This window comes from Triticum dicoccoides, chromosome 5B (assembly GCF_002162155.2).
Source record: "Triticum dicoccoides isolate Atlit2015 ecotype Zavitan chromosome 5B, WEW_v2.0, whole genome shotgun sequence".
Lineage (NCBI taxonomy): Eukaryota > Viridiplantae > Streptophyta > Magnoliopsida > Poales > Poaceae > Triticum > Triticum dicoccoides.
In genome coordinates this window covers 309,841,748-309,869,076 of record NC_041389.1, presented here as the reverse complement: position 1 = coordinate 309,869,076, position 27,329 = coordinate 309,841,748, and the positions used below count along the sequence as shown (strand labels likewise).

General features: G+C 50.8%; 2 protein-coding genes across 3 annotated transcripts in view; one reads left to right on the top strand and one right to left on the bottom strand.

Moving 5' to 3' along the window:
• LOC119309449 overlaps positions 1–2,590 on the top strand; it is a 10,908-nt gene extending 8,318 nt beyond the window's left edge. Inside the window, exons 4-7 of the mRNA XM_037585447.1 lie at positions 4–312; positions 394–618; positions 1,538–1,669; positions 1,787–2,590. Of these exons, the coding sequence (XP_037441344.1) occupies positions 4–312; positions 394–618; positions 1,538–1,669; positions 1,787–2,452 (1,332 nt within the window). The 3' untranslated portion in view covers positions 2,453–2,590. The remainder of the gene's footprint in view (positions 1–3; positions 313–393; positions 619–1,537; positions 1,670–1,786) is intronic.
• Positions 2,591–2,611: 21 nt separating this feature from the next.
• Positions 2,612–6,364, bottom strand: LOC119308623 (probable diphthine methyl ester synthase). 2 transcript variants are annotated; one of them, XM_037584752.1, is made up of 7 exons: positions 6,112–6,364; positions 5,874–5,998; positions 5,085–5,314; positions 4,491–4,530; positions 4,219–4,310; positions 2,938–3,136; positions 2,612–2,824 (listed from the first exon to the last, which is right to left on the bottom strand). In XM_037584752.1, exons 1-6 carry the CDS (start codon positions 6,259–6,261, stop codon positions 2,952–2,954), a joined length of 822 nt encoding a protein of 273 aa, XP_037440649.1. In that variant the 5' UTR covers positions 6,262–6,364; the 3' UTR covers positions 2,612–2,824; positions 2,938–2,951. The 2 variants fall into 2 exon arrangements, with proteins under 2 accessions (XP_037440649.1, XP_037440648.1); XM_037584751.1 differs by having other exon boundaries at positions 2,612–3,136.
• Between the last annotated feature and the right edge of the window lie 20,965 nt (positions 6,365–27,329).

Sequence of the window (27,329 nt, the reverse complement as noted above, 5' to 3'; positions counted from 1 at the left end):
AAGAGATGGCTGGTAGGGAAGCTCAAGACCCAGCACTCGTTTGCCCTGCCAGCTCCGGAGCCGGAGCCGGCGACGGGTCAGATTCAGATAAGGCAGGCGGAGGAGGAGCAGAGCAAGCACGCAGTGGCGGTCGCGCTCGCCTCCGCAGCGGCCGCAGAGGCAGCCGTCGCGGCCGCCCACGCGGCCGCGGAGGTGGTCCGCCTCACAGGACCGCCCTCGCCGGCGCCGGCGCCGGCGCGTGAGGACGCCGCGTCTTCCGGCCACGAACTGTTCGCCGCCGTCGCGATCCAGTCAGCCTACCGCGGATACCTCGTAAGTACAGTAAGCATTGTGGTTGGGCAAAGAAATTAAAGCTGGCTGTGTCCTGTAGTAACGCTGTCGCTGTGGGTGCAGGCGCGGAGGGCACTGCGCGCGCTCAAGGGCCTGGTGAGGCTGCAGGCGGTGATCCGCGGGCAGGCGGTGCGGCGGAAGACGGCGGCGACGCTGCGGGGCCTCGAGTCGCTGGTCAAGATCCAGGCCCGGCAGCGCGCCAGGGCCGACGTCGACCACGAGCACGACGGCGACGGCATGGACGCCCTGCTGAGGAGTGGCCGGGAGCTGTACGCCGCCGCGCTGCAAGTAGGTTTCACTCGCCACTTTTTTTCTGGAAAATAAATAAATAACTGTTTCGCTGGTCACTCTGCGGCGCCTGGTCGATCGATCGATCGTCTGCCGGCCTGTGTGAATGAACGTGCGAATGATTTGCGACGCACATGCATGCGGCTGCGGCTGGATCTGCATGTGATGTGGGTTAAAGTTGGCAGCGGTCACGTCGTCGATGTGTCTCCTTGCTGGCTGCTGCAGCTTTGCTTTGACATCCTCCTCCTCCTCCTCCTCCTGATGTGGATGTGGACCACTAGTGACTAGTTCTAGTACGTACACGCATGCATGCATACGCATGTGAACCATGCTGGTGTTCATGTGCCTGTCGAGTCGAATGTGCGCTGCCTCTGCCTGCCCACATTATTCACTTGCGTTTCGGCACGTGATGTGTCCGCGGTTCGTTGGTAGCCTGTAGCGTATAGAGCCCAAATGTGCCGACTTGCTTGCAGTACGCCATTGCATGGCGTATCATTCTACGGATCTAACGCTCTGCATTATCATTACGCAATTGTATAATACAAAGTACTATTCCCTCTGTAAATAAACATTTTAATCACTAAAACATTTGTTTACAGAGGTAATACTACTGTAGTATGTAGGCCGTAAAAATCGGCACAGCAGGACAGGAGGCTCAAGCACTCGTACAGATCCGAGAATAGCACTAGTGCAAGTAGTACTACAGTGAAAAGAAAAGTGAAATCGCATATTTCGACCGCCGTGAAAAAATACTGCTGCGTCCTCATGCCGTGTCGTGTGCCGTCGGGGGGAAATGATTGATCTCGTCCCGTCCCGTCGCTGAAGCAAAGCCGTGTCCTGGAACGAATATGTGCAGTACTGCTACAGTAGGAGTATTTTGTTATTCCTCCTCTCCTCATGCGTGTGGTGTGCCGTGCAGGAGCAGCAGCAGAGCAGCCGGGGGTGGGACGGCAGCACCCTCTCCAAGGAAGAGATGGGCGCCGTGATGAAGAGCAGGGAGGAAGCCGCCATCAAGCGCGTGCGCGCGCTGCAGTACGCCTCCATCCAGAACGTAAATACTCGAGTAATCTCTAAGTGTCAACATTCCATTCCGGGATGGACGCACGCACTGTGGCTGTGGTGTGACTGACAAACAAAACAAACAAACTCTGGCACGCATGCATGGCAGGAGAAGATCGGCATCAGGAGGCAGCCCATGTCCAGGGACGAGATGGAGACGCTCAACCAGCGCTGGAGCTGGCTGGAGGAGTGGGTCGGCTCGCAGCCCTTCGACAAGGACGTGGCCGTCGACGTGGTCACCCACCCCCACCCGCCGCCGCCTCGCTCCAGGGACTCCCTCGCCTGCCTCGAGGACGACGACGACCATGATGACGACGGCTATGGCAGGCGGCTCGGCTACTCGTCCAGGCGGTCCTTCGGCCGCGCCAGGCGCACGCCAGGGAGGGGGAGCGTCGACGACGGGCTGCAGGCCTGCTCGCCGGCGGTGGCTTTCCCGGGGTACATGGCGTCCACGGCGTCCGCCAAGGCCAAGTTCCGGTCCATGAGCACGCCCAAGGAGCGCTTCGCCGTGCCATCCGACGCATACTCGGAGCAGTGCTTCGCCGACCGCCTCATGTCACCCATCCCGTCCATGTCGCCGATGCCGTCCATCGCCAGCGACATGGGTTTTGCTCGCTCCAGCAGGCCGCCGGTTGCGCAGCGGTCGCCGCGTGTCAAGGGGGGGCCGATGACGCCGTCGAGGATCCGCTCCAGGAGGTCCCCCAGCCGCCACAGCTTCGGCTCTGAAGCCGCGCTGCACCAGATGCAGATGGAGCACTACACCCCTATTCGCTAGACACAAACAAACTTCTTTGTAATGTGACCAATGCTGCCTTGTTTGGCGGGCTTGCTCTCTCTGGGTCTGACCATGGAAACCTTCTCAAACTGACCGTGCTGTGCGAATGCAATATGGATCTGCAAACTTTCAAAATGATGGACGTGTGCACATACAACATGGAAGAACAAGAGAATTCAGTGATGACTTTGCAATAGCAGCTAGTATTCTGATCAACGTTTGTGAATAAGTAACGATATCTCTCAAGGTCTATTCGGTGAATGAGTAGCCGCCGATCCAGCAGCACACTTCGAGTGCAAGCAAACATCAACGCTTCAAGAGAGCTTCTTTTCTTCATAAGGGGACCATGCATCTAGACTACAAGTTCCTCATCTAATAATGTAGACATAAATAGATAATGAGTGAACATTGGTGACAGCAAAAGGTGTAAAGATCCCTTTTAATAACCATAGATTTTCTTCGGTGAGGGAAGGAGTGAAACTCACATGATAGCTCATCACTACTTGATCATGTAGAATTCTAGCATCTCTTGTTCCACAGGGTGAGTCTCTCCCACTATAATGAGACAGTGAAGGGGTGGCCCAAAATCAACATCTAGTAGTTTCTTCATGGGGCCAGCCACAATCTTCTGATCATCGCTTCCAAGGCGAGCTACACCCATACATAGCGAATCTGAACCATATGCTGGAAATAGATATATCATCTTTTAATGTTCATTTTGCAGTAAGACTCAGTTTAATATATATAGTAAACAGAACATCTAAAGCACTCTTAAGAATATCATTGTTGCAGAATTTAGAGCAACTCTAGCAGATCCCGCAAAAGCTCACCGGCCCTTAAAATTCCGTCCGTTTTGCAGGAGCTCCGTTTTTTTCAGCCTGAACAGATCCACTAAACAAAGCCGGCCCCGTAAAAAATTTACATACGGCCCGCAAATCCACCCCTCCGGAGCTAGGGGTTGGCCAGGTTTTAGGGTTAGCAAACCCTATCCCCTCCGCTGCAATCCGCCCGCGCCGCCGCTAGACCTCCCCAACTCCGGCGACAAATTCCGCCGCTTATCTCCTTTTTTTTTTCCTTCTCCTCGATGGCCAGTGGTGGTGGAGGGTGTGGCAGCCATGGCAGGTCGCCTCCGCAAGCTCCCACGGCACGACGCAGAGGCCAGCAGCTCCAGCCGACCCGCCATCGAGCCATGGCGCTCGAAGCAAGCGCACAACCACGGCCGGCTCTCCCGGAGCGGTGGGCGGAGCCCTTGGGCCGGCTTCCACGAGCTCCACGACCAACTCTTTCCGCATTTTCAAAGTTGCCAAGAGGACGATGCGTAGCTCGTCGCAGCGGAGAAGGCTTTGGCGGCCGGAGAAGAAGGTGCCGCCGACCGTCTCACCACTGCCAAGGAGGAGGCCGACCTTGCCAACGCGCTCCACAAGTCTGTTGTGAAGTTCTACCTCGGCGTCGACGAGTGACCGTCGACTTTATGTTTAATTTGTAGCGCGAAGATGTCTAATTTGCTATGTGTGCGCTATGGTTGTGTTGAACTATTTTCTAGCCGAAGATGTTCTTAAATTTGCAGTACGAGATTTACAGGATCTGTTCCGCCGGGGCCTTCGCGTTCCCGCAAAATCGTTTTCATGGGAACCCTAAAATAATTTTTGCAGTACCGGATTTTAGTGGATCTGCTAGAGATGCTCTTATCAGGTTGTGACATTGATCAGAATGTTCCAAATAAAGCTAACTCGTAGGAAAATAAGTTAACAAACACTAGAAAATACCAGATCCCCCATGCAGTTCCTCCACCTCCAAAAGCTGACTTATTGCAGTGTTCACGGTCATGAATCTTGCTGGTTCGTACACTTTCTTTCCTCTGAAAGCAAACATCTCAATTATACAAAATGGCAAAAGACTACTTGCATCACACAACATTGAGCAAGTCTTTGGGAGGAGAATGCATAGACAAGACATCTCTAGTGCATATCTAATTCTCGTTAGAAATATTTTGTTATTCACCAGAACATACTTCAAAGATAGATATTACGTAAATTACCTGCATAAGGACTCAAGTGTTGGCTCCTTAACACGGATGTCTGCATTGGATAAGAGAACTACTAAGTTATCTGATAACAAGAACCCCTAACCAAGCCCCATTAGCAGTAGCCGATAAAGTGGTAGTAGTAGTATGAGCACTAGTACTGAAAACAAATTTGCCGTACGTTCAAATCATCAGAACTAGTATATCTTAACTTGCAAACAAAGTGATTGAAGGAGCGCCAGTTGCTGTTAAATTACAAGAAACCATGACTAGGAAATGTGTAAATGACTAGTAATGGCGTATATTCATCAGAATTATATCATAACTTGCAGACAAAGTGATAGTAATTTCACTATTACAAGAAACAGTGACTAGGAAATACGCAAATGTCTAATAATATCACACAGTCATCAGAGTTATATCTTAATCTTGTCACGGTATATAAATATGTTGAGCTTTTGTGCATTTTTCATAAAGAGAACGAAGACCCAATATCACGAAGAGAAATATTAACAGTCAGGCATGCCATGTATCTCAGCCTGTCATGGTCAATCTCAGGAATACCAGGTGCTAAATGTTGTTTGCATGGTTCAAGAAAGCAATACCAACCTAGTAGGCAAAGAGTATGCAAGCCAAGTCGACGACTGTTCTGAATTTTCTCATAGAAACTATCCGGTCTCCATGTCTCTGTGAAGAAAGGTATAGAGATGGTCTCTCCATAGCGGTAAAGTTGCAACCCACAAACGCCAATAGCATTCATGACAGATGCATTGTGGATAACCTTAACCTCTACCCCCATGTTCTTGGCACGAACAACCAAATCAGTGTGTGTGGTCGCCCTGCAAATTTCATCGCAATTATGTGCAGGTTAAACGTTCGACTTATTAAACTAATATAAAAATCTGTGAATACAACAAGAATATGACACATGGGAGAAAGTCCACACACTTAGCTTGCACAAGGGCATGTACAAAAACAGGATCATGCATCCAGGGCAAATATGTGAATGGACAAAGACAGAAAATAAATAGCATGGATACACATATATAAATGTACAGTCTGTTTGATTAAAGGCGCATGCAAATAAGTGCATATATACACAAATGCACAAAAACATGCTTGCGTGTGGGACGTGGCAGTTGCTTGTTTCCCTAAAAAAAGTCTAGAATTAAGACCAAATACTTATGCAAAACACAACCAGATCATTATTAGTATAAATAATTGACCACACGAGCATCCACATACGAGCAAATCAGCGCACTGCCAATAGCACACTGAACAGAATCGCACAATATCGAAGTCTCTGAAAAAATAGAAATGAGCACGCATATCCTACACGCAGACGACCCAACAGAGCGAGCTAATCCAAATACCGGAAGAAAGCATAGCAACCATTACCCAAACGGGTCGCCGACGACGAGGAAGGCGACGTCGGCTTCCGCGGCCTCGCTCAGCATCTGGTCCGCGCGCTCCTCTACCATCTCGCGGTCGGCGACCGTGATCTCCTTGTCGTACATCTTCTCCTGCAACAAAACGGGCAATGAAGGGAGGTGAGGGACGACCCCTTACCCTGGTACGGCCGCGCAGACATTTGCGCGAACAGGTGGTGGCCATCCAAGAGAAGAGAGAAACGCACGAGGTTAGCGAGCGAGGCTGGGTCGAGGCCGAGAGAGAGGAGGGAGGTGTAGGCCTCCATGTAGACCTTGGCGCAGCGGCGGACGGCGTCGAGCCCCCGCACCGTGATGTCGCGCTCATCGCCGAGGCCTAGGCCGACTATGTAGAGCATCGCCGCGGTCGTTCGCTTTCTCCGTGCTCTGTCGTCTCCCGTGGAGTGGAGGGAGGGTGGGGGAAGGGGGGAAACTGGCGACTTGGCGACTATACTACACAACACTGTTCGGCCGTGCTGTCGTCCTATACTACTACTCGGGATTCAAAGCGAAACAGTTAGAGCAACGGGTAAAACCGGTCCGCTCGGCGATTCACAGGTTACTTCCAATAGCTAGGTTAAGAGATAATTAAGCATGTTGTTAGGATTTCATAAAGATCCTTATGACCTTGTCTTGTAAATGGGTTTTTTTGAGGCAAACCAAAAGGGTTATGCGGCGTCTGGACCGCTGCCACGTCTACTCCCGAAAAACCTGGCCTGCCTAAAAAAACCTTCCATCCCTCCCACGCTTTTCATCCAACGTACGCATCACTTTCCGTACCGCATTCATGCGAGCCCAGGGCACGTAGGGCCGCATTGAAGCGCCGCGAATTGAAGCGTCGCGATGTGACCGGACGGGAGGACGACGCTGAACAACACGACCTCTCGGGCGTTGCCGCATCATTGCGGACTTCGCGTCCCGAGAAACAAACTCCGGCCATTGGGTGACATTGAAGCGGGCTGACCATCCCTTCGCATGGCCTGGTCGTGGCTATATAAGTCGTGCTCCGGCAACATCCACACCTCCTCCTCTCTGAGCCACTTGATGTAGGGTAGAACCCTAGGAAGGACCTTTTCACACTTGGAGGGGGGAAATGGAGATAAATCACAGGAACACAAAGGGACAATCACTCCAACAATTCCCGATTACACATCCACTAGAGTAACAACACAAGATCCACAAGTCTCAAACACAATCAAAGGAAAGATACAATGACAAAGTTCATCCCAAATCCAAAGAAAGAGGGGTCTTGGTGGTAGTCTTCTCCCAATGGAGGTCTTGAAATCCTCAAGGATTCTTCCCTAATGGGGTCTTGATCCTCAAAGAGGGAAGGTAATGGAGCAAAGCTCACCAAGATATCATCCAATACTTTGCTAACCCTAAACATGGCCCTAGGTACGAATTATATAGGCTTGGGGTCGAAGGAGACGAAGGGGAGTCGGAGATCCCATCTCAGCCGGCCATCCTGGGAGGCCCGTGTGCACGGGGTAAGTTGGGCCCGTGCGCACGGGGGTCCCGTGGGCACGGTACACGCCCGTGCGCACGGGGTGCTCCAGCGCCGGGTTCCCGTGTAGCCCGTGGGCACGGGGTCTCTGGGGGCCGTGTGCACGGGGTCACCTGGGACATGCTGTTTTGCTGCGGTTGCACTCCGTCTTGATCCTTATGGCCTTGGGGTGGTTCTCCTTCTCCTTGGGGATGCTCCTGAGCTCCTTGGTGATGTTCCACTTCATACCTAAGGATGCATAGCATATTTTGGTGAGGTAGTATACATGTTCCATTTGTGTCCATATGCAAGTCTAGTAGGAAGGAGTTCACCTCGGTTTCCAAAGCACGTGCTCTAGCTCTTGTCATGGGTCCTTGTGGGGGTGGATGTGTTGATGTAGAGTCCATGGGGATGATGGAAGGATGCTCTGCATCATCTCCCCTCCCTTCGAAAGGATCCGACCTCGGATCAAGATCTTCATCACCATGGAAAGGCGAGAGGTCTTTGACGTTGAAGATGTCGCTCACGTTGTACTTGTCTCGTGGGAGTTCAATCTTGTAGGCGTTGTTGTTGTAGCGTGCGAGCACCTTGAATGGTCCATCGGCTCGAGGTAGTTGTTTGGACTTGCGTTCGTTGGGGAAGCGGTCTTTGCGAAGGTGTAGCGACACGAGATCACCTATGTTGAAGATCATGGGTTGTTTGTTGACGTTGAGCTTGGTTGCTAGTCGATGTACGTGGCGCTCGATAATGTTTCTTGTATCTTCATGCATCTTCTTGATGTAGCTTGCTCGTTCACTCGCATCCATGTTGGTGCGCTCTTGTAGAGGGAGAGGTAGGATGTCCAATGGGGACAACGGGTTGAAGCCGTAGACGACCTCGAAGGGGGACTTGCCGGTAGTCGAATGTCTTGCGCGGTTGTAGGCGTACTCAGCGATGGGTAGACACGCCTCCCACTCCTTGATGTTCTTCTTGATCAACACGCGAAGTAGAGTGGATAGTGTCTGGTTTGTCACCTCCGTTTGGCCGTCGGTTTGAGGATGGTATGCGGATGAGAACAATAGCTTGATTCCGAGCTTGGCGCATAGAGTCTTCCAAAAGTAGCTCAAGAACTTGACGTCGCGGTCGGAGACGATTGTCTTTGGTATTCCATGGAGGCTCAAGATTTCCCTACAAAAGAGATTTGCAATATGTGAAGCATCGTCTATCTTATTGCAAGGAATAAAATGTACCATCTTAGAAAATCGGTCCACAACAACAAACACGGAATCCTTTCCATTTTGAGTTCGAGGCAAACTATCGGTGTCGAAACCGGCGGATCTCGGGTAGGGGGTCCCGAACTGTGCGTCTAGGCGGATGGTAACAGGAGACAAGGGACACGATGTTTTACCCAGGTTCGGGCCCTCTTGATGGAGGTAAAACCCTATGTCCTGCTTGATTAATATTGATGATGTGTGTTACAAGAGTAGATCTACCACGAGATCAAGGAGGCTAAACCCTAGAAGCTAGCCTGTGGTATGATTGTTGTTCGTCCTACGGACTAAAACCATCCGGTTTATATAGACACCGGAGAGGGCTAGGGTTACACAGAGTCGGTTACAATGGTAGGAGATCTACATATTCGTATCGCCAAGCTTGCCTTCCACGCCAAGGAAAGTCCCATCCGAACACGGGACGAAGTCTTCAATCTTGTATCTTCATAGTCTTGGAGTCCGGCCGATGATGATAGTTCGGCTATCCGGACACCCCCTAGTCCAGGACTCCCTCAGTAGCCCCTGAACCAGGCTTCAATGACGACGAGTTCGGCGCGCATATTGTCTTCGGCATTGCAAGGCGGGTTCCTCCTCCGAATAATTTATAGAAGATTGTGAACACCAGGATAGTGTCCGGCTCTGCAAAATAATTTCCACATACCACCGTAGAGAGAATAATATTTACACAAGTTCAATCTGCTAACGTATTTCGTGGCGTGACATCACACCACTATCAAGCCTTTACTCGAATTGTTTTTATTGTACCACCTCAGCGCGTTTAGTGAAGCGGTTTCCTTGGCACGTCTTGTCGAAGCAGAGATCGTGTTCCCCTTATTCTGGGATTCCCATCAATACGGACGTGGGTAACCCAACCGCGCCATTGATTGCGGCGCTTGGGGGATAAGAGAGTTTTATCAGGCCGGTGGGGACGCATGTTTGTGTCCGCCCATATAAGGGGATAAAGATCCAACCCTTTTACCTGCGCCTTCTTCCTCCTTGGCTTATCCATCTCCGCGAACTCGAGCTCCAGCGCCCAAGTCTGCACACCTCACCTCAACCTCCTCCAACTATGTCCGGAGCGGGAGGCAAGTGGATGGCCTCCTCCGTCACGGAGGGGCAGATCCAGAAGCTGCACAGCGCTGGATATTTGTCCAGCAACATCGCGCACCGGCTCCCCGACGAGGGAGAGCTCATCCCCACCCCTAGGCCCCATGAGAGGGTAGTATTTCTTCCCCATTTCCTCCGCGGACTGGGCTTCCCACTCCATCCCTTTGTCTGGGGGCTTATGTTCTACTACGGCCTGGATTTCCATGATCTGGCCCCGAATTTCATCCTCAACATCTCGGCATTTATCGTCGTGTGCGAGGCCTTCCTCTGAATCCAGCCCCACTTCGGCTTGTGGCTCAAGACCTTCAGTGTCAAGCCGAAGGTTGTGAAGGGCAGCCAAGCGGAGTGCGGAGGCGCCATGGTGGGCAGGATGTCCCACGTTACTTGGCTTGAGGGCACTTTCGTGGAAACCATCAAGGGGTGGCAATCGGGGTGGTTCTACATCACCGAGCCGCGTGACCCTGAATGGGCAGCGGCCCCCGAATTTAGATCTGGCATCCCCACACGGCTCACCTCCTGTAAAGAGAGCGGCCGGACTTGGGGTGATTCGGAGGAGCTGACCGGACTCCAAGCCTGTATCCAAAAGCTAGTGGACAAGAAGCTCAAACTCGTCAACCTAGTCCAGGTCATGCTCATTCGCCAGATTCTCCCGTGCCAACGACGGGGCTTCAACATGTGGGAGTTCGATATGGCGCAGCACCAGACTTTGAGCGGGCTCTTCGACACTACGTACGAAGATGTCTGGAAGGTGCTTTTCAATGGCGCCGAGGCTCCCGCATCCGCTACCGAAGATCGCGGATTTAGCTCGCAGTGTCCGGCTGACGAGGTAAGTGATTTTGTCCTTTACGGGACGTTTGTTTTCCATAGTTTGACTCTATGTGGGATCTAAACTCCCTTTCCTTTGACAGAGCTGGCTGAAGAAGGCCGAACAGACTATCTGTCCGGCCCCATTACCAGAGGATCCAGTGGACGCCTGCCTAATGGGGCTGCTGGCTCTGGCACCCCACGTGGTGCCGGAGAAGAAGGCCAAGAAGAAAGCCACGGGCACTCGGAAGAGTTCCCGTTTTCAGGTGTTATCAGATGACGACTCCGAGGCCGAATCCTCTCACAAAGGTGAGGAGGAGAAGAAGAAAGCCTCTCCCCCAGCAGGGGGAGGGAGGAAAAGGAAGGCCTCCCCAACGAGGGAGGCCGAAGGGTCCAAGAAGGGAAAAACTCTTTCCCCGGACTGCTCTGTCAACGCCAGTGACGACGACGAGGACTGGCCTCCAAGGGCCAAGCCCCTGGCGAGATCGTAAGTATCCGGACTCCCGAATAACTTCATGATTTTTATTTTTTGCCACACAATGTCTTTCTAATATCGCATACAACCCTGCAGTCCGCCCAAGGATGATCTTCCCGCTTCGTCGAGCGGGTCCTTAGGTGCGTCAGATATGGATTCTCTTCTGACCGCCTCCACCCCCCGTGATGCGGACGATGTCGAGGTGGGATCCCGGGAAGGGACCCACCAGGAGGAGGAGGCCCCGGAGGTGTCGCAAGACAACCTCCCGGACTTTGCACCGGACTCGGCCCCGGAACCCATAGTGGCTCCGGAGTCCGGCGGGCGGCCCCTTCATAAGAAGGGCAAGACCGTGACGCCGGCAGCCTCCGTCCAACCGGAGGCGCCGGATAGCTTGCTGGAGGCGCTCAATGGCGCATCCATCAAAGAGGAACACCGCACTGTTATGAGTGCGGTGATTCAGAAGGTTCAGCTCGCCAAGAGCGGGCTGACCGAAGCCTGCAGCAGCCTTCTAACAGGCTTTGAGGTAAGAATTTTGATATATGTAAAATAGTACCGCATAGACAGTAGCCCCTGATGCTCGGTTCGGTGTTCGGAAAGAAAAGCCGGACTGAGGATCTTAAAAGATATACGCAGGAGTCATAAAAAATATGTCAATATGGGATTGCAGGCTGCGCTGCTGACCTCTGCCGCACTGACTGCGGAGGTCAATACTTTGAAGCAAAACCTCGAGCGGTCCGAGAACGAGCTCGGCCGTGCCAAGAAGTAGCTCGAGGACAAGGAAGGTGAGTAACACCTTATTAAAATTGTACCTTACAGAAAAGGATTTTGGTTGCAAGAAGAATGACAAGGATAACGTGGTATTGCAGGGGCCACTAACGAGGTGGCGACCCTGAAAGAGGCGGTGGCCACGGCCGAACGCAATGCGGCCATGGAGCGCACCGAGCGAGAGAAGCAGGAGGCGCGGGTGGCGGAGGTACAGCAAGAGCTCCAGGATCTCGTGAAAAAACATGAGAGCCTGGACCGTGACTCGAAGACTCGAGAGTCTGAGCTTGCAACGGCTCTTGAGAGTGCCAAAGCCGCTAAGGCCGAAGCCTACAAGGCCCTCCAAGAAATCGAGGCATTGAAGAAAATAGCAGCGGGTAAGGCATTTTTCATGCAAAGTAAGCATGTGAGTGTTAATTACCTGTTGCTTACCCGAATTCGGAGCTCTCCAGGAGCGTTCACAGATCTTCCTCGCAGCGTGTCCGATGCTGCCGCGTTCTACCGGGCCGAGGAGGGGAGCTCGACGGAGAAGGTCTTCTGGTCTCAGTATGCTGAGGCCGGACATCCGGTACCCCTTAGCGACCAGCTGAAGCAGCTGGTCGAGCTCCACAAGGCGGCCGAACAGGCCATGAAGGGCCTCATAGTTCGGTTGTGGCCTAAGGAGGCCATGCTTGGGAGCTACTTCGGCCTGGTGCGGCGGCTGGTGGATGCGTGCCCGTGGGTTGAAGTCATCAAGCACTCCGCCTGTATTGAAGGTGCCCGTCGGGCCCTTGCCCACGCAAAGGTGCACTGGGGCAAGATGGATGCCCAGAAGCTTGTGAGGGACCCACCACCGCAGGGCAAGGAGCACCGCACGACCGAGATGTATTATAAGAGTGTCCTGAAGGGTGCTCGCACTATTGCGGGTGAGTGCTCCAAAGATGTAATATTTGAGTAGACCCGCATTTTTTTATCCTATGCGCTGAAAACTTAGTTCATATGCGCTAAGAAACGCTTGTTAATTTAAAATATTACCTGCTGTGCGGCTGTTTATCAAATCTGAGAGATGGCAAGTCGTCGGCTTCAGCCCCCATGCCACGAGTGATGGGGTGTTCGGGATAAACTTGAGCACTCTTGTTCCCATTTTTGGGTCCATCTAAGGAGGCGCTCAACACAGCGAACAAGGCAACCGGACTTATAATGCTTGAACACTCTCACTTAGCCATAGAATTCTATAATTTTAAATTTCGGCGAAGCTCCTAGTCTTCGGAAGGCCGAATTTGGGGCGCTACCCATGCCTGGGCCGGACAAAAGCCGGCTCCTCGCTCTAAGCGGCATAAGTCTTTAGGGACTCGCAAAAAACCTCTCGAACAGCGACCAGCTCTCGCCTCATCATGACGGTCAGTTTTAGCTTTCTCCACTGAGCCGCTCGCCAGCTCAACTGGGGCGCAATCGCAGTGGTTCTCCCAGTGCTACCTTAGCCGATACAACGGAACGTAAGGTACCAAAACATGGGAGTCGGGCAAACCCAACTATTGACCCAAGACATGATTCAGAGCCGATGCATATAATGCTATAAGTTTGGGGTGCCGTACTTGTGAAAGTGTTCGGACTTATCACACCATGATGCGGGAAACATAAGCCCCTGGTGTATTTAGCCGTACCAAAATGTACGGACGCAACATGTCATAAATGAACATATGTATAAGAAAGAAATGCAATTGGGAGCAAAAGGTTGTTGCATTACTTATTCAAGAAAAACTGCTGTAAAGGCAGAACGATACAAATGGTGCAATAAGCAAGGGGTGGGACTATTAAACATGTCCCCCTCCAGGGGGTGGGCTGCGGAATGGTGGATAAAACAGATTTAATGCTCGTAATGGAGACCACCTGGATATTCATTGTAACCTTTCTCCTTCCCTGGCTGTTGCATCGTGAGTCCGGCAGGTCTGCTGCCGGACAGGGCCTCTGACGAACGGAGTCCTGTGGGTAAAAATAAAAAGAAAAAAGAAAAAAGAATGACACACTTGAGAGCCCCTGATGTGGTTGAGCCGCATTCTGGGCCTATCGTGGTCGTGCCCCTCTCCCCATGCCCATGGTATCTTCAGAGCGTAATGGTGTATGCGAAGGACCTGTCTTGATGTTTTGCAGGGGCTAGGTTGGGGCCGCATTGCTACGCGTGCTCGGAACGTGCCAGGTGGTCTTGTTGTATGTTACTCCGAGCGCGTTTAGCCGTGTCCGGTCGCTTAACGGCCGGACTCGAGAGTTGCCTTAAGAGGCTGCACTGTACTTCTGCCGCGAGAGCCGCTGTATGTTCCTCCGTTCAGAGGGAGCGTTCAGTGTTTCCGTTGACCGTGATGACTCCTCGAGGGCCTGGCATCTTGAGCTTGAGGTATGCGTAGTGCGGCACCACGTTGAACTTTGCGAACGCGGTACGTCCGAGCAGAGCATGATAGTCGTTGCGGAACGGAACTATGTCGAAGATTAACTCCTCGCTTTGGAAGTTATCCGGGGATCCGAAGACCACTTCCAGTGTAACTGAGCCTGTACAATTGGCTTCTACACCTGGTATGACGCCTTTAAAGGTCATCTTGGTAGGTTTAATCCTTGAGGGGTCTATGCCCATTTTGCGCACTGTATCCTGATAAAGCAGGTTCAGGCTGCTGCCGCCGTCCATCAGGACTCTGGTGAGGTGAAATCCATCGATGTTTGGGTCTAAAACCAATGCGGCGAATCCGCCATGGCGGATGCTGGTGGGGTGGTCCCTTCGGTCAAAAGTGATCGGGCAGGAGGACCATGGATTGAACTTCGGGGCAACTGGCTCCATCGCGTATACATCCCTGAGTGCATGCTTCCGCTCCCTTTTGGGTATGTGCGTTGCGTATATCATGTTCACCGTCCGCACCTGTGGGGGGAAACCCTTCTGTCCTCTATTGTTCGGCGGTCGGGTCTCTTCCTTGTCATCGCTATGCAGCCCCTTGTCATTGTTTTCGGCAATTAACTTGCCTGCCTGCTTGAATACCCAACAGTCCCTGTTGGTGTGGTTGGCTGGCTTTTCGGGGGTGCCGTGTATCTGGCACGAGCGGTCGAGTATTCGGTCTAAATTGGACGGACCTGGAGTAGTTCTTTTGAATGGCTTTTTCCGCTGACCGGGTTTAGAGCCTCTGAATCCGGCATTGACTGCCGTATCTTCACTATTATCGCCGTTAATGCGGCATTTGTTTTTGTTGCGACGCGACCTGCCATTACGGTCCTTGATATCCGGACTGCCAGAATTTTTGCTGAGGTTGTTGCTGCGTGCTAGCCAGCTGTCCTCACCCGCGCAGAAGCGGGTCATGAGTGATGTGAGGGCTGCCATGGATTTCGGCTTTTCCTGTCCCAGGTGCCGGGCAAGCCACTCGTCGCGGATGTTATGCTTGAAGGACGCGAGGGCCTCCGCATCCAGACAGTCGACAATTTGGTTTTTCTTGGTTAAGAACCGTGTCCAGAATTGTCTGGCCGATTCGTCTGGCTGCTGAATTATGTGGCTTAGGTCATCGGCGTCTGGAGGTCGCACATACGTGCCTTGGAAGTTATCAAGGAATGCGGCTTCCAGGTCTTCCCAACTCCCGATTGATTCTGCTGGCAAGCTGTTAAGCCAATGCCGGGCTGGTCCTTTAAGCTTGAGTGGGAGATATTTGATGGCATGAAGATCATCACCGCGGGCCATGTGGATGTGAAGGAGATAGTCTTCGATCCAAACCGCGGGGCCTGTTGTGCCATCGTAGGATTCAATGTTCACGGGTTTAAACCCTTCGGGGATTTGATGATCCATTACTTCATCTGTGAAGCATAGTGGGTGTGCGGCGCCTCTGTACTGGGCGATATCACGACGGAGCTCAAAAGAGCTATGTCTATTTTGTTCGGCCCGGCCGGACTTACTGTGTCCGGCGCGACGGTCATCGTCACGTATCATGGGGCGCCCACGCGATCCATAGATCGATCTGGATTGTCTTGCCTTACCCTCCAATATATCTCGCAAGTCCGGAGCGTTCCCCTATGGCCTTGTGCTTTTCGAGCGATGCCGGGGTACGGTTCTAGTGAAGGGCCTAGGGGCCTCTCTGTCGCGACCACGGGGTGGTCGGTCAGCCGTATTGTCTGCTGGTGATGCAGGTTCATACGCCTCCTCCTCTAATCGGGGGAGCAGCTTGCGTTTAGTGTAACTTTTGGAGGGGCGTTCGAGCTCATGCTCTTCGGCCGCGAGGACTTCAGTCCATCTGTCGGCTAGCAGATCTTGATCAGCTCTAAGCTGTTGCTGCTTTTTCTTGAGGCTGTTTGCCGTGGCCATAAGCCTGCGTTTAAAACGCTCTTGTTCGATGGGATCCTCAGGCATGACGAATTCGTCATCGTCGAGGCTTGCCTCGTCTCCGGAGGGAGGCATATAATCCTCTACCTCTTCTTCTGCCGCTCTCTCATGAGGGTTGGCGTCTCCGTCCTCCTGCGCTGAATCTTGCTGGAGTAGGTTGTCTTCGGCACTGTCCGGTGTGTTATTGTCTCCGGTGCCGGAATCTTCACTCTTGCTGTGGCGGGATTTAGAGCGGCGCCGCTGACGCCGGCGCTTGGGCTGTTTCTTGGAGGGGTCATCCTCCATTGTTCCTTCGCCATTCCCATCCTTTGGGATATCCACCATGTATATGTCATATGATGAGGTGGCTTTCCAGTGCCCGGTAGGCGCTGGTTCTTGGTCGTCTCCGGCATCGTCGTCCATACCGTCGATGTCTTCGGAGTCGTAGTCTAGCATGTCGGTTAGATCGTCGACAGTGGCTACTAAGTGGGTGGTGGGTGGGCTTTGAATTTCTTCGTCGTCCGCATCCCAACCGTCCTGACCGCAGTCCGGCCCGGGCTCTCATGATAACGAGAGATACTTCAGCGAACTCAAGATGTCGCCAAAAGGTGAGTGTTGGAAGATGTCCGCTGCGGTGAACTCCATGACCGGTGCCCAATCAGATTCGATTGGAGGGGGCGCAGGAGGTTCAGAGTCCGGCAAGGAGTCCGGCACCTCAGAGTCACGAGCTTCATGAGGGACAAGGTCAGTGTTTGGCTCTATCGCCGCAGAGGTTGCAGCACCCGAGGCGGTGTCTAGCCATCCATCCTCGATCTGCGCAGCCGGCTCCGAATTGAAGATCGGAGCGGGCTCGAGTGTGGCCTCCAGGGTACTGTCCGGCTGTAGAGCTAAATCATGCTCGTCGTGATAGTGCGGTGTGCTTGGCTGTGGCTCGAATCCATCGAAGATCAAGTCCACGCGGATGTCAGCCGTGAAGTTCAAACTTCCAAATCTGACCTGACGGCCAGGGGCGTAGCTTTCGATCTGCTCCAGATGGCCAAGCGAATTGGCCCGCAGTGCAAAGCCGCCGAATACGAAGATCTGTCCGGGGAGGAAGGTCTCACCCTGGACTGCGTTGTTGATGATGATCGAAGAAGCCATCGAGCCTATCGGTGACGACACAGAGGAACTCTCAATGAAAGCACCAAAGTCGGTGTCGAAACCGGCGGATCTCGGGTAGGGGGTCCCGAACTGTCCGTCTAGGCGGATGGTAACAGGAGACAAGGGACACAATGTTTTACCCAGATTCGGGCCCTCTTGATGGAGGTAAAACCCTACGTCCTGCTTGATTAATATTGATGATGTGTGTTACAGGAGTAGATCTACCACGAGACCAAGGAGGCTAAACCCTAGAAGCTAGCCTATGGTATGATTGTTATTCGTCCTACGGACTAAAGCCATCCGGTTTATATAGACACCGGAGAGGGCTAGGGTTACACAGAGTCGGTTACAATGGTAGGAGATCTACATATCCGTATCGCCAAGCTTGCCTTCCACGCCAAGGAAAGTCCCATCCGGACACGGGACGAAGTCTTCAATCTTGTATCTTCATAGTCTTGGAGTCCGGCCGATGATGATAGTTCGGCTATCCGGACACCCCCTAGTCTAGGACTCCCTCACAAACCAAGTACAAAATCCATACTAATGTCTTCCCAAGGTTTATAAGGAATAGGAAGAGGCATGTAAAGACCATGAGATTGAGCTTTAGACTTAGCTTTGCGACATGTAGAGCATCGGGTGGTGAAGCGTGAGACGTCGTGGAACATCTTGGGCCAAAAGTAGTTCTTGGAGAGCGTGGTGAAAGTCTTGTCGTGTCCAAAGTGTCCCATGAGTCCGCCTCCATGAGTCTCTTGCAAAAGGAGCAAACGAAGAGAAGACTCGGGAATGCATAGTTTGTTAGCTCTCATAAGATAACCATCCTTGATGTAATATTGTTCCCAAGATGTATGCATCAAACATTTAGCATAATGAGGTGCAAAAGATGGATCATTAGCATACAAGTCTTTTATGTGCTCAAAGCCAATAACATTCAACTCTAGTTTAGTGACAAGCGTGCATATGCGTGAAAGTGCATCAGCAACTACATTTTCCTTACCATTAATTTACTTGATCACATATGGGAAAGATTCAATAAATTCACTCCATTTAGCATGATGCTTGTTCAACTTAGTTTGTCCTTTTAGGTATTTAAGTGTTTCATGATCGGTGTGTATGACAAACTCATGAGGTCTAAGATAATGTTCCCAAACATGTAGGACACGCACTAAAGCATACAATTCTTTGTCATAGATGGGATAGTTAAGTTGAGCACCGGAGAGTTTTTCACTAAAGTATGCAATTGCTCGTTTTTCTTGCATTAAAACTCCGCCAATTCCGGTACCACTTGCATCACAATGAACCTCAAAAGTTTTGTCAAAGTTGGGCAAAGCAAGAATCGGAGCATGAGTAAGCAAAGACTTGAGCTCATCAAAAGCGGTTGATTGCAAAGATCCCCAAACAAAAGGAGTATTCTTCTTACTCAAAGCATGCAAAGGAGCGGCGATTGTGCTAAAGTTTTTCACAAAGCGGCGATAAAATCCTGCAAGACCAAGAAAACTTCGCACTTGTTGCAAATTGGTGGGTTGAGGCCAAGTTTTAATTGCTTCAATTTTAGCTTCATCAACATGGACACCCTTGGAAGAGACAACAAAACCCAAGAAAACCACTTTGTCAACGCCAAAAGTGCATATTTTCAAGTTTGCATAAAGGCTTTCCTTGCGAAGAGTTTGCAACACAGATTTAACATGATTAATATGCTCTTTCATGGTTTTGCTAAACACAAGGATATCATCAAAGTAAACCACAACGAAGACTCCAATGTAAGGTCTAAGAACATGATGCATAAGACGCACAAAAGTTCCGGGTGCTTCCGACAAACCCATAGGCATCACTAACCACTCATATAAGCCAAATTTGGTTCTGAAAGCAGTTTTCCATTCATCACCTTCTTGAATGCGAATTTGATAATAGCCACTTTTAAGATCAATTTTTGAGAAAAAGTTGGCTCCACTAAGTTCATCAAGCATATCATCTAAGCGAGGAATGGGATGCCTATATCGAACGGTAATAGCATTTATAGGTCTACAATCGGAACACAAGCAGAAACTTCCATCGGTTTTAGGCACAAGTATAACAGGAACGGCACAAGGGCTTAAGCTTTCACGTACATGACCGTTGTTGATTAGTTGTTGTACTTGCCATTGAATCTCCTTGGTTTCTTCGGGGTTGACACGGTATGGAGCTTTGTTTGTAAGTGGCGCTCCGAGGATGAGGTCGATTCGATGCTCAATGCCTCGTAGAGGAGGTAGACCCGGAGGTAGCTCATCGGGGAAAACATCTTGAAATTCCTGCAAAAGATATTGAAACACCAAAGGTAGCTCGTGAATGGTGTTAGTTTTTGGTTCTCCATCCTTGCACACAAGGACAAAGTGCATCACACTCGATGGGTTCTCACACACTTCTCTCATCTCACTTTTGGTGGCAAATAGGATGAGGTTTTTCTCTCTAGGCGAAGAGGCGCTCAAGTTTGGCTTGTTGCTCTCACTCATGTTTTGGTGGATCACTTTCTCACTCTTGTCTCTATGGTGGGTGGCTTGCTTGTCGGCTATCACTTGACTAGGAGACATAGGTCGTAGCACATACTCTTTTCCTTTCATCTTGAAGCTATAGTGATTGGTACGCCCATTGTGGACGACACCACAGTCGAATTGCCATGGTCGACCAAGAAGGAGGTGGCAAGCGGTCATTGGGACCACATCACATTCCAAAGTGTCTTCATATGCACCAATTTTGAAGGATACTTGGACCGTATGCTCAACTCGTATAGTGCCGGAGTCACTTAGCCATTGAACCTTGTAGGGGTGCGGGTGCTTCCTCTTGACCAATTGAAGCTTTGAACATAGTTCTTCACTTGCCAAGTTGTGGCAACTACCTCCATCGATGATGACCTTGACTGACCTTCCATTAATGCCGGCTTTAGTGTGGAAGATGTGGCATCGTTGGTCTTCTTCTTGTTGATGTTGAAGTGTCAAGACTTTGGATACAACGAGAGCGGGGCTCGAATCCTCATCACAAAAGACTTGATCATCTTCATCCTCATTCACGCGCCGGTGCATGGCCACTTGCTCAATAGCTTCCATTTCATCTTCACTCATTGAGTCGTAGGTGCCATCGTCGTTGAGGATCATGGTGCGCTTGTTGGTGCATTGGAAGGCTTTGTGGCCTCGGCCGCCGCAAGTGAAACACTTGAAGGAGCTTGTCTTGACGGTCTCATCGGTCGGAGTAGAGGAAGAAGCACGCGGCTTGTAGTTGCTTGTAGTAGGAGGAAGGCGACTTGAACTTGACGAAGGATTCTTGTATGATGTCTTGTCGTTATTGCTTGGAGAAGGCTTGGTTGACGTAGATGTTGGAGGAGTTGTTGAAGCTTGATTGTTGGAGAAGCCGTATGTCTTGGAGGAGTACTTGGCGTACTTGAAATCATCTTGTACTTGACGTTCCGCCTTGGTCGCTTGATGTACTAGCTCGATGAGGTTGGAGTAGGGTAGGAAGTCGGCGATATTCTTGATGGGGTGATTGAGTCCATTCAAGAATCGTGCCATTGTTTGCTCATCATCTTCCTTGACATTGGCTCGAATCATGGCTATTTCCATTTCCTTGTAGTATTCTTCAACACTCTTTGTTCCTTGCTTGAGGAGTTGTAGCTTCTTGAAGAGATCACGGTTGTAGTAGGTGGGCACAGATCGTGCTCTCATGACATCCTTCATTTGATCCCAAGTGGTGATTGGAGGGTCACCTCTTGCTTCTCGGCGCTCAAGGACTTGTTCCCACCATATGAGCACATAGTCTTGGAACTCAAGTGATGCCATTGCGATCTTCTTCTCTTCCTCATAGTTGTGCAAACGAAAGATTTTGTCGACCTTCAATGCCCATGAGAGATATTCTTCCGGATCATTGCTTCCATTGAACTTGGGCATTGTGAATTTGAGTTTTCCGTATCGCTGCTCTTCATCTTGATAGCGGTTGCGATATCGCTCTTGCCTTGGAAAGTCCTCGAATGCTCGTTCCTCATGATGTTGCTCTTGGTGTGGAGGAGGGTCTTGAAGCACTTGTTCCACTTGGTGTCGCTCTTGTTGCACTTGAGGTTGAGGTGGAGCTTGACGAACTTGGGGAGGAGCTTGAGGAGCTTGACGGTGCACACGTGGTTGATAGTTCCTCTCTTGTATTTCTTCTCGAAGGGCTTCCTCTTGATTCCGCCGTTCTCGATTGCGGTTGGCGATGGCTTGACTTGATTCTTGAAGGGCACATTCCGCCTCAATAGCTTGTGCTTCTTCTTGTTGTTGTTGAAGACGTTGAGCCTCGGCGTCTTGTTTCTCTTGGTGTAGACGCGCTCGTTCTTCTTCTTCTTGACGATGAAGACGTTGTCGTTCTTGAGCTTGAGCAAAAGCGACTTGATTTGCTTGAGGATGAGGGACTTGTTCATCTACTTGCTCTTGGGAATGTTTGTCGTGTAGTGGATCTCGAGATGCATGACGGTCTTGACGCGCGGCTCGTCGAAGTATGGTCGATGATGGTGTACTTGAGCCGGAGGAGGTGTCGTCGGAGTGTCGACTAGAATGGCTCCGTCTTGAGTAGGAAGAAGTTGAAGAATGCCGGTTGACCAACAAAGCTTGGATCTCGTCCATTCTTGCATCGTTCTCTTGCTTGTGCGCGTCGAGCTTGTTGTCGAAGTAGTCGCGTGTTCATTGCTCGGAGAGTCGTAAGTCGGTGGCGAGGTTGTCGATGCGGTCGTTAATGGCTTGTTGCTCTTGATGTAGAGCTCATTGTGCACCAAAGAGGTGGCTCTTGGTGACGAAGGATGACATGTCGTCGTCTTGCTCGATGAAGAGTGGGTTGGTAGAGGAGCTTGGCCTATCCATCATAAGAAAGTGGTGGTGAGTAGGAAAATGAGAGAACAAAACCAAAGTTACCTTTTCCGAAGATTGTGGATGTAACAAGTACGATCCCACGTGATGTTACAATAGGGGAATTGGTACCGGGAATTGTTTCTCACACCTACAAGTAAATGGTCTATGCAGGAGCTTGGTTAGGAAAGACACAAATAATTCAAGCAAATGTTAGTCGAGATGTTGATAAAGTTGAGAAGATTCACAAATGGCAAATAAGACAAATAGATCAATCTCCCAATATAACACGAGGAACACACACACGGAAGATAAATGGGATCCGCACAACCAAGGAATGAGCTCGAAGATATCGAAACACGGGAAAAGCTCTTGTCATACGGATACTAGAGAGATGCTAGCTCGATTGCACTAATGGGCTAGATACGCTAGTGCACCAACCTAATAGAGAATCTACTCGTCTCACTATCCCAAGTATGCATATGTATGTGGTGACCAAGATGATGCACAAATGCGAAGGCTCGATGCTATTGCTTATAAGCTCTTTGCTTCTCTTCTCTTTTGCTTAAAAGCTTTTTATCTCCTCTTTTTTTCACTATGCCACGATGCTTGATATGCGAGCCATACAACGAGATAACAAGTAGTAGATGCACGGGATGGATGGAACACTAAATGGTGCACTAAGACGTGGCCCGGCAATACTCAACAAGCTAGTCTCGATGGGTAAGCTACGCAAAATGGCTCAAAGCTATCAAGTTAATGGCAAGGGAGTACAAAGTGCCGTCGAGGTTACCGTCCTTGCTTACGGTCGAAGATGATCTTGTCGAAGTCAAAGTGTTGTCCGAGTTGATGATTGGTGGTGATGATGTTACCAAGTTGCGCCTAAGTAGCCGAAACACCTTAGGACACAAGAGAAATCGCAACCGAACACTCAACAAACACGTGGAATGGTGCGGAAGAACACGAGGGATGGTGGTGAAACAAAAATAAGAAAAACAGAAAATGGCCGAAAGTTTCTGGATGGCCCGTGCACACGGGGTAAGTGAGGCCCGTGTGCACGGGGTCCCGTGTGCACGGGGTCCCGATGGCCCGTGTGCACGGGGTCTCCCGAGAGCGGATGAACTTCCGTGATTTCGTGGGGATTGCAAGTTTTTGGCCAAATTCCAGTGGGGGATGGGTGGGGATGATGGTGGAGAGGTAGATCCACTTGCCAAACACCAAATTCGTGGATCAAATCAACCAAGTCTCACAAGATCAACAAATTGCAAGAAAAATTTTTGGGGCTATTTTTGGTGGGGATTTTCGGATTAGGACGAAAAACAACAAAATCAAGCTAGAAAGTGGAAGGTAGGGACTCCAAGATGTGAATCAACATGGCTCATGATACCATATGATGTAGGGTAGAACCCTAGGAAGGACCTTTTCACACTTGGAGGGGGGAAATGGAGATAAATCACAAGAACACAAAGAGGAACACACAGGGACAATCACTCCAACAATTCCCGATTACACATCCACTAGAGTAACAACACAAGATCGACAAGTATCAAACACAATCAAAGGAAAGATATAATGGCAAAGTTCATCCCAAATCCAAAGGAAGAGGGGTCTTGGTGGTAGTCTTCTCCTAATGGAGGTCTTGAAATCCTCAAGGATTCTTCCCTAATGGGGTCTTGATCCTCAAAGAGGGAAGGTAATGGAGCAAAGCTCACCAAGATATCATCCAATACTTTGCTAACCCTAAACATGGCCCTAGGTACAAATTATATAGGCTTGGGGTCGAAGGAGACGAAGGGGAGTCAGAGATCCCATCTTAGCCGGCCATCCTGGGAGGCCTGTGTGCACGGGGTAAGTTGGGCCCGTGCTCACGGGGGTCCCGTGGGCACGGTACACGCCCGTGCGCACGGGGTGCTCCAACGTCGGGTTCCTGTGTAGCCCGTGGGCACGGGGTCTCTGGGGCCCGTGCGCACGGGGTCACCTGGGACATGCTGTTTTGCTGCGGTTGCACTCCGTCTTGATCCTTATGGCCTTGGGGTGGTTCTCCTTCTCCTTGGGGATGCTCCTGAGCTCCGTGGTGATGTTCCACTTCATACCTAAGGATGCATAGGATATTTTGGTGAGGTAGTATACATGTTCCATTTGTGTCCATATGCAAGTCTAGTAGGAAGGAGTTCACCTCGGTTTCCAAAGCACGTGCTCTAGCTCTTGTCATGGGTCCTTGTGGGGGTGGATGTGTTGATGTAGAGTCCATGGGGATGATGGAAGGATGCTCCGCATCACCACTCCTCCTCGAGCCTCTCCAACTCCGGCGATGCTGAAGACTTAGTTCTCCGCGTCGGGGGGCTGTGGCGACAATGGATCATTGTCCGGCTCATGGCACCGCCGCCCTCGCTATCCGGGTACCTCAGCCTCCACGGCAACCAACACCTCCTGCAATGAGGAGATCGTCATCTCCTGCGGTGATGGGGAGGACCATGCACCGCCAGCAGCAGCCACGCCTCCTCGCAGAGGCCGCTCTGATGGACGAGGAATCCGTCCTTCAGATGGAGTTGACGATGGAGCGCTCACTCCGGCAGTGTGGCCAGGCGTTGCCCCCTCTCGCCGTCATGTTCGTCAAGGAGGAACCGCCATCCCCGCTGCGCAACCAGTTCAAGGAGGAGCCCACATCTCCTCTTGGTGCGTGAAGGAGGAGCCTGCGTCCTCGCCCCCTCCCCCCTCCCCCCGCAACAATGCCGACATCCATATTGTACGTCATGTCAAGGAGGAGCCGGCGTTGCCGGCACGCAACAGCGACGTCGAAATCGTGCATTGCATGTAGGAGGAGCCAGCATCGCCGCCATGGTACAACCGCTATGTCGGGCCCCTGGGACTGGGGGTACCCAGGCCCATCTGCCTGCGGCCCAGTGCACGACGCCACGGGGGCCCAGGGCTGGCCCACTACCAGTGCTTCACGAGCAAGACCCTCGTGAGGCCCTTACTGTCGGTGTTAAATCCGGCATATCTCGTAGTAGGGGTCCTAAGGTAGGCATCTTGGAGCGATGGTAACATGGACACGGGATTTTACCCAGGTTCGGGCCCTCTTGATGGAGGTAAAACCCTACGTCCTGCTTTTGACTGTATACATATGAGGTGTAGTACAGAGTACATGTGTCTACCATGAGATTTATCTAATGAATACTAGATGTTGTCTATTGACTAGTCTGGCCTCGGTTTATATAACACACCAGAGGCCTAGGGTTTAGGAGAGTCCTCGTCTTGTGCGCCAAGTCTTGTGGGATCTCCCTTGTATGCGGCACGGGCTACCCGAAGTGGCCCATGAGTGAACCGCCACGGGGGTCCTCGGCCCGATCCAGCTGGTTGGGAGACGACGTGATGAGTACCCCCTAGTCCAGGACACCGTTAGTAGCCCCCTGAACCGGTCTTCAAGTTGGGGACCCTCCTCGATTCTTCCAAACTGTTCTTCATCTTCGGTCGCCGGTCTTGAAAACTGGTTCAACAAATCTTCTCATCTTCGATCTTGAGGATCACCGAAGTGAATCCAAAGAGTTTACACGTCGGGTATCTGAGGAGCCTCTTTAAGTTATCGACCTTTATCAATGCCTTGTTATTTTTTATGCCATACCTTGGGTTTGAAGTTGTTCCCATGCAGCGGTGTCCTCTTGCGTCCGAGCTTTAACGCTGGACTGCATTCGAGCTCCAATGCCGGACTATATCCGAAGTCCAACGCTAGACTGTATCGGAGGTGTCATAGTCACCTTGGCTTGAAAAAGTCAAAGGAGTTTAGCCGAGCTTTAATGCCGGAAATGCCCTCTATAGAGCCAGCCACTTGCATCCGAGCTTTATGTCGGACTGCTTCTGAGGTGATGCACCATCTTGGGCTTGGGCTGATTGTTTGCAGATTTTTATTTCCGATTGATGCAATTTATTTACTGACGAGATATATAGCTAGTAGCCCTCAAGGTGTGTGTGTCGGCCTAAAATCTGAGATGCACATTAGAGGAGATAGTGATCGGGCGACGGGCCCTTGAGAGAGGGTTTTGAGAAGTCACCGTAATATATTGTCTTGACGCCGGATAGGTCCTAGATAGTTCCTATTGTTATCCGAAGATGCGTTTGCCCATAGTTCGGTCAAGCCGAACAGTGAGCACTTTGAATTTTCTGTATTGAATAGGCAATATAGTAGCCCTCGAGACACTGGTCGGGTGGCAACACCATATCAGGGGATCGATGCGCCCCTTTAATATTAGTAAATGATAAGCCCGAAGCCCAGTAGCCCCCGAGCCTTAATGTGGGCACGAGTGTCCGAATTAAGGATCGTATCCGGAGTAAAATCACAATTTATGTGTAATGATTCTATGTATCCAAGTACTCTACATCATTAATGCTCAGATCCGCACTGTGCAATGTTTTGTTGACCGACCATCGGCTTCAACCTCCTCGGCCAGTAGCCAAGGAATGTTTGTCCCACTTTATAAAGCCTTTATGAGGTCAAAGATTTACGAGAAACAAGGCAATCCAGCCATACGGTTTTATAAAAAAATGTATGCCGAGAGAACGTTATATTACTATTTAATGTAAGAAACATCTTCCAAAGAAAATAGTTCCACTATTGGTTCCTTTCTTTAGGTTGTCATGCCGACCATGATCATGAAACCTCACCTTCGATCAATGCAGGAGAAAAATATTGAGGATTTAGTTTGGGGAAAGTTCCCGAACTATGTGGTCTTTAGCGAGCCTAAATTTTCACTTCCGTTGTTGCTGACCAATTATATCCTTTAAGATCGCTAGCTTTCGGCTTCACCCAGTCTGAGGTACTAACTCGGATGACTCGGTAGTAACAATCACAGAGGTGCTTCCTGTACCGCCTAGCCGAGCAATCGGGAACGTTGGGGTAAGCACAGGAGCCAGGTAACCCAGCTTGGCCAAAATCTTAAATCAAATTGATGCATATTTATGGCTTTATAAAGATGATTATGGAAGGCAGCCCTCGTATATTAAATACAAAAGCTGACGATATGTTTATTTTGACTCTGTTGCGACCGCTTATCAGTTGAAAGTGTCCCATCATCGGCTTCCACCCCCTTGTAGATGCTATGCAAGGTGTTTCCGCAATAACAAAACAACCCTCAGCCGACGTCTCGGTGCCCGAAGGCAGTTGTGTTAGAGGAAACAAGGCAATCAGATATGTGGGTTTTATAAATTTCACTTAGTCATAGGAGCTTAAAGTTGGGAAGCCAGTTACTAGCCCCCGTTAGTGTTCGGTGA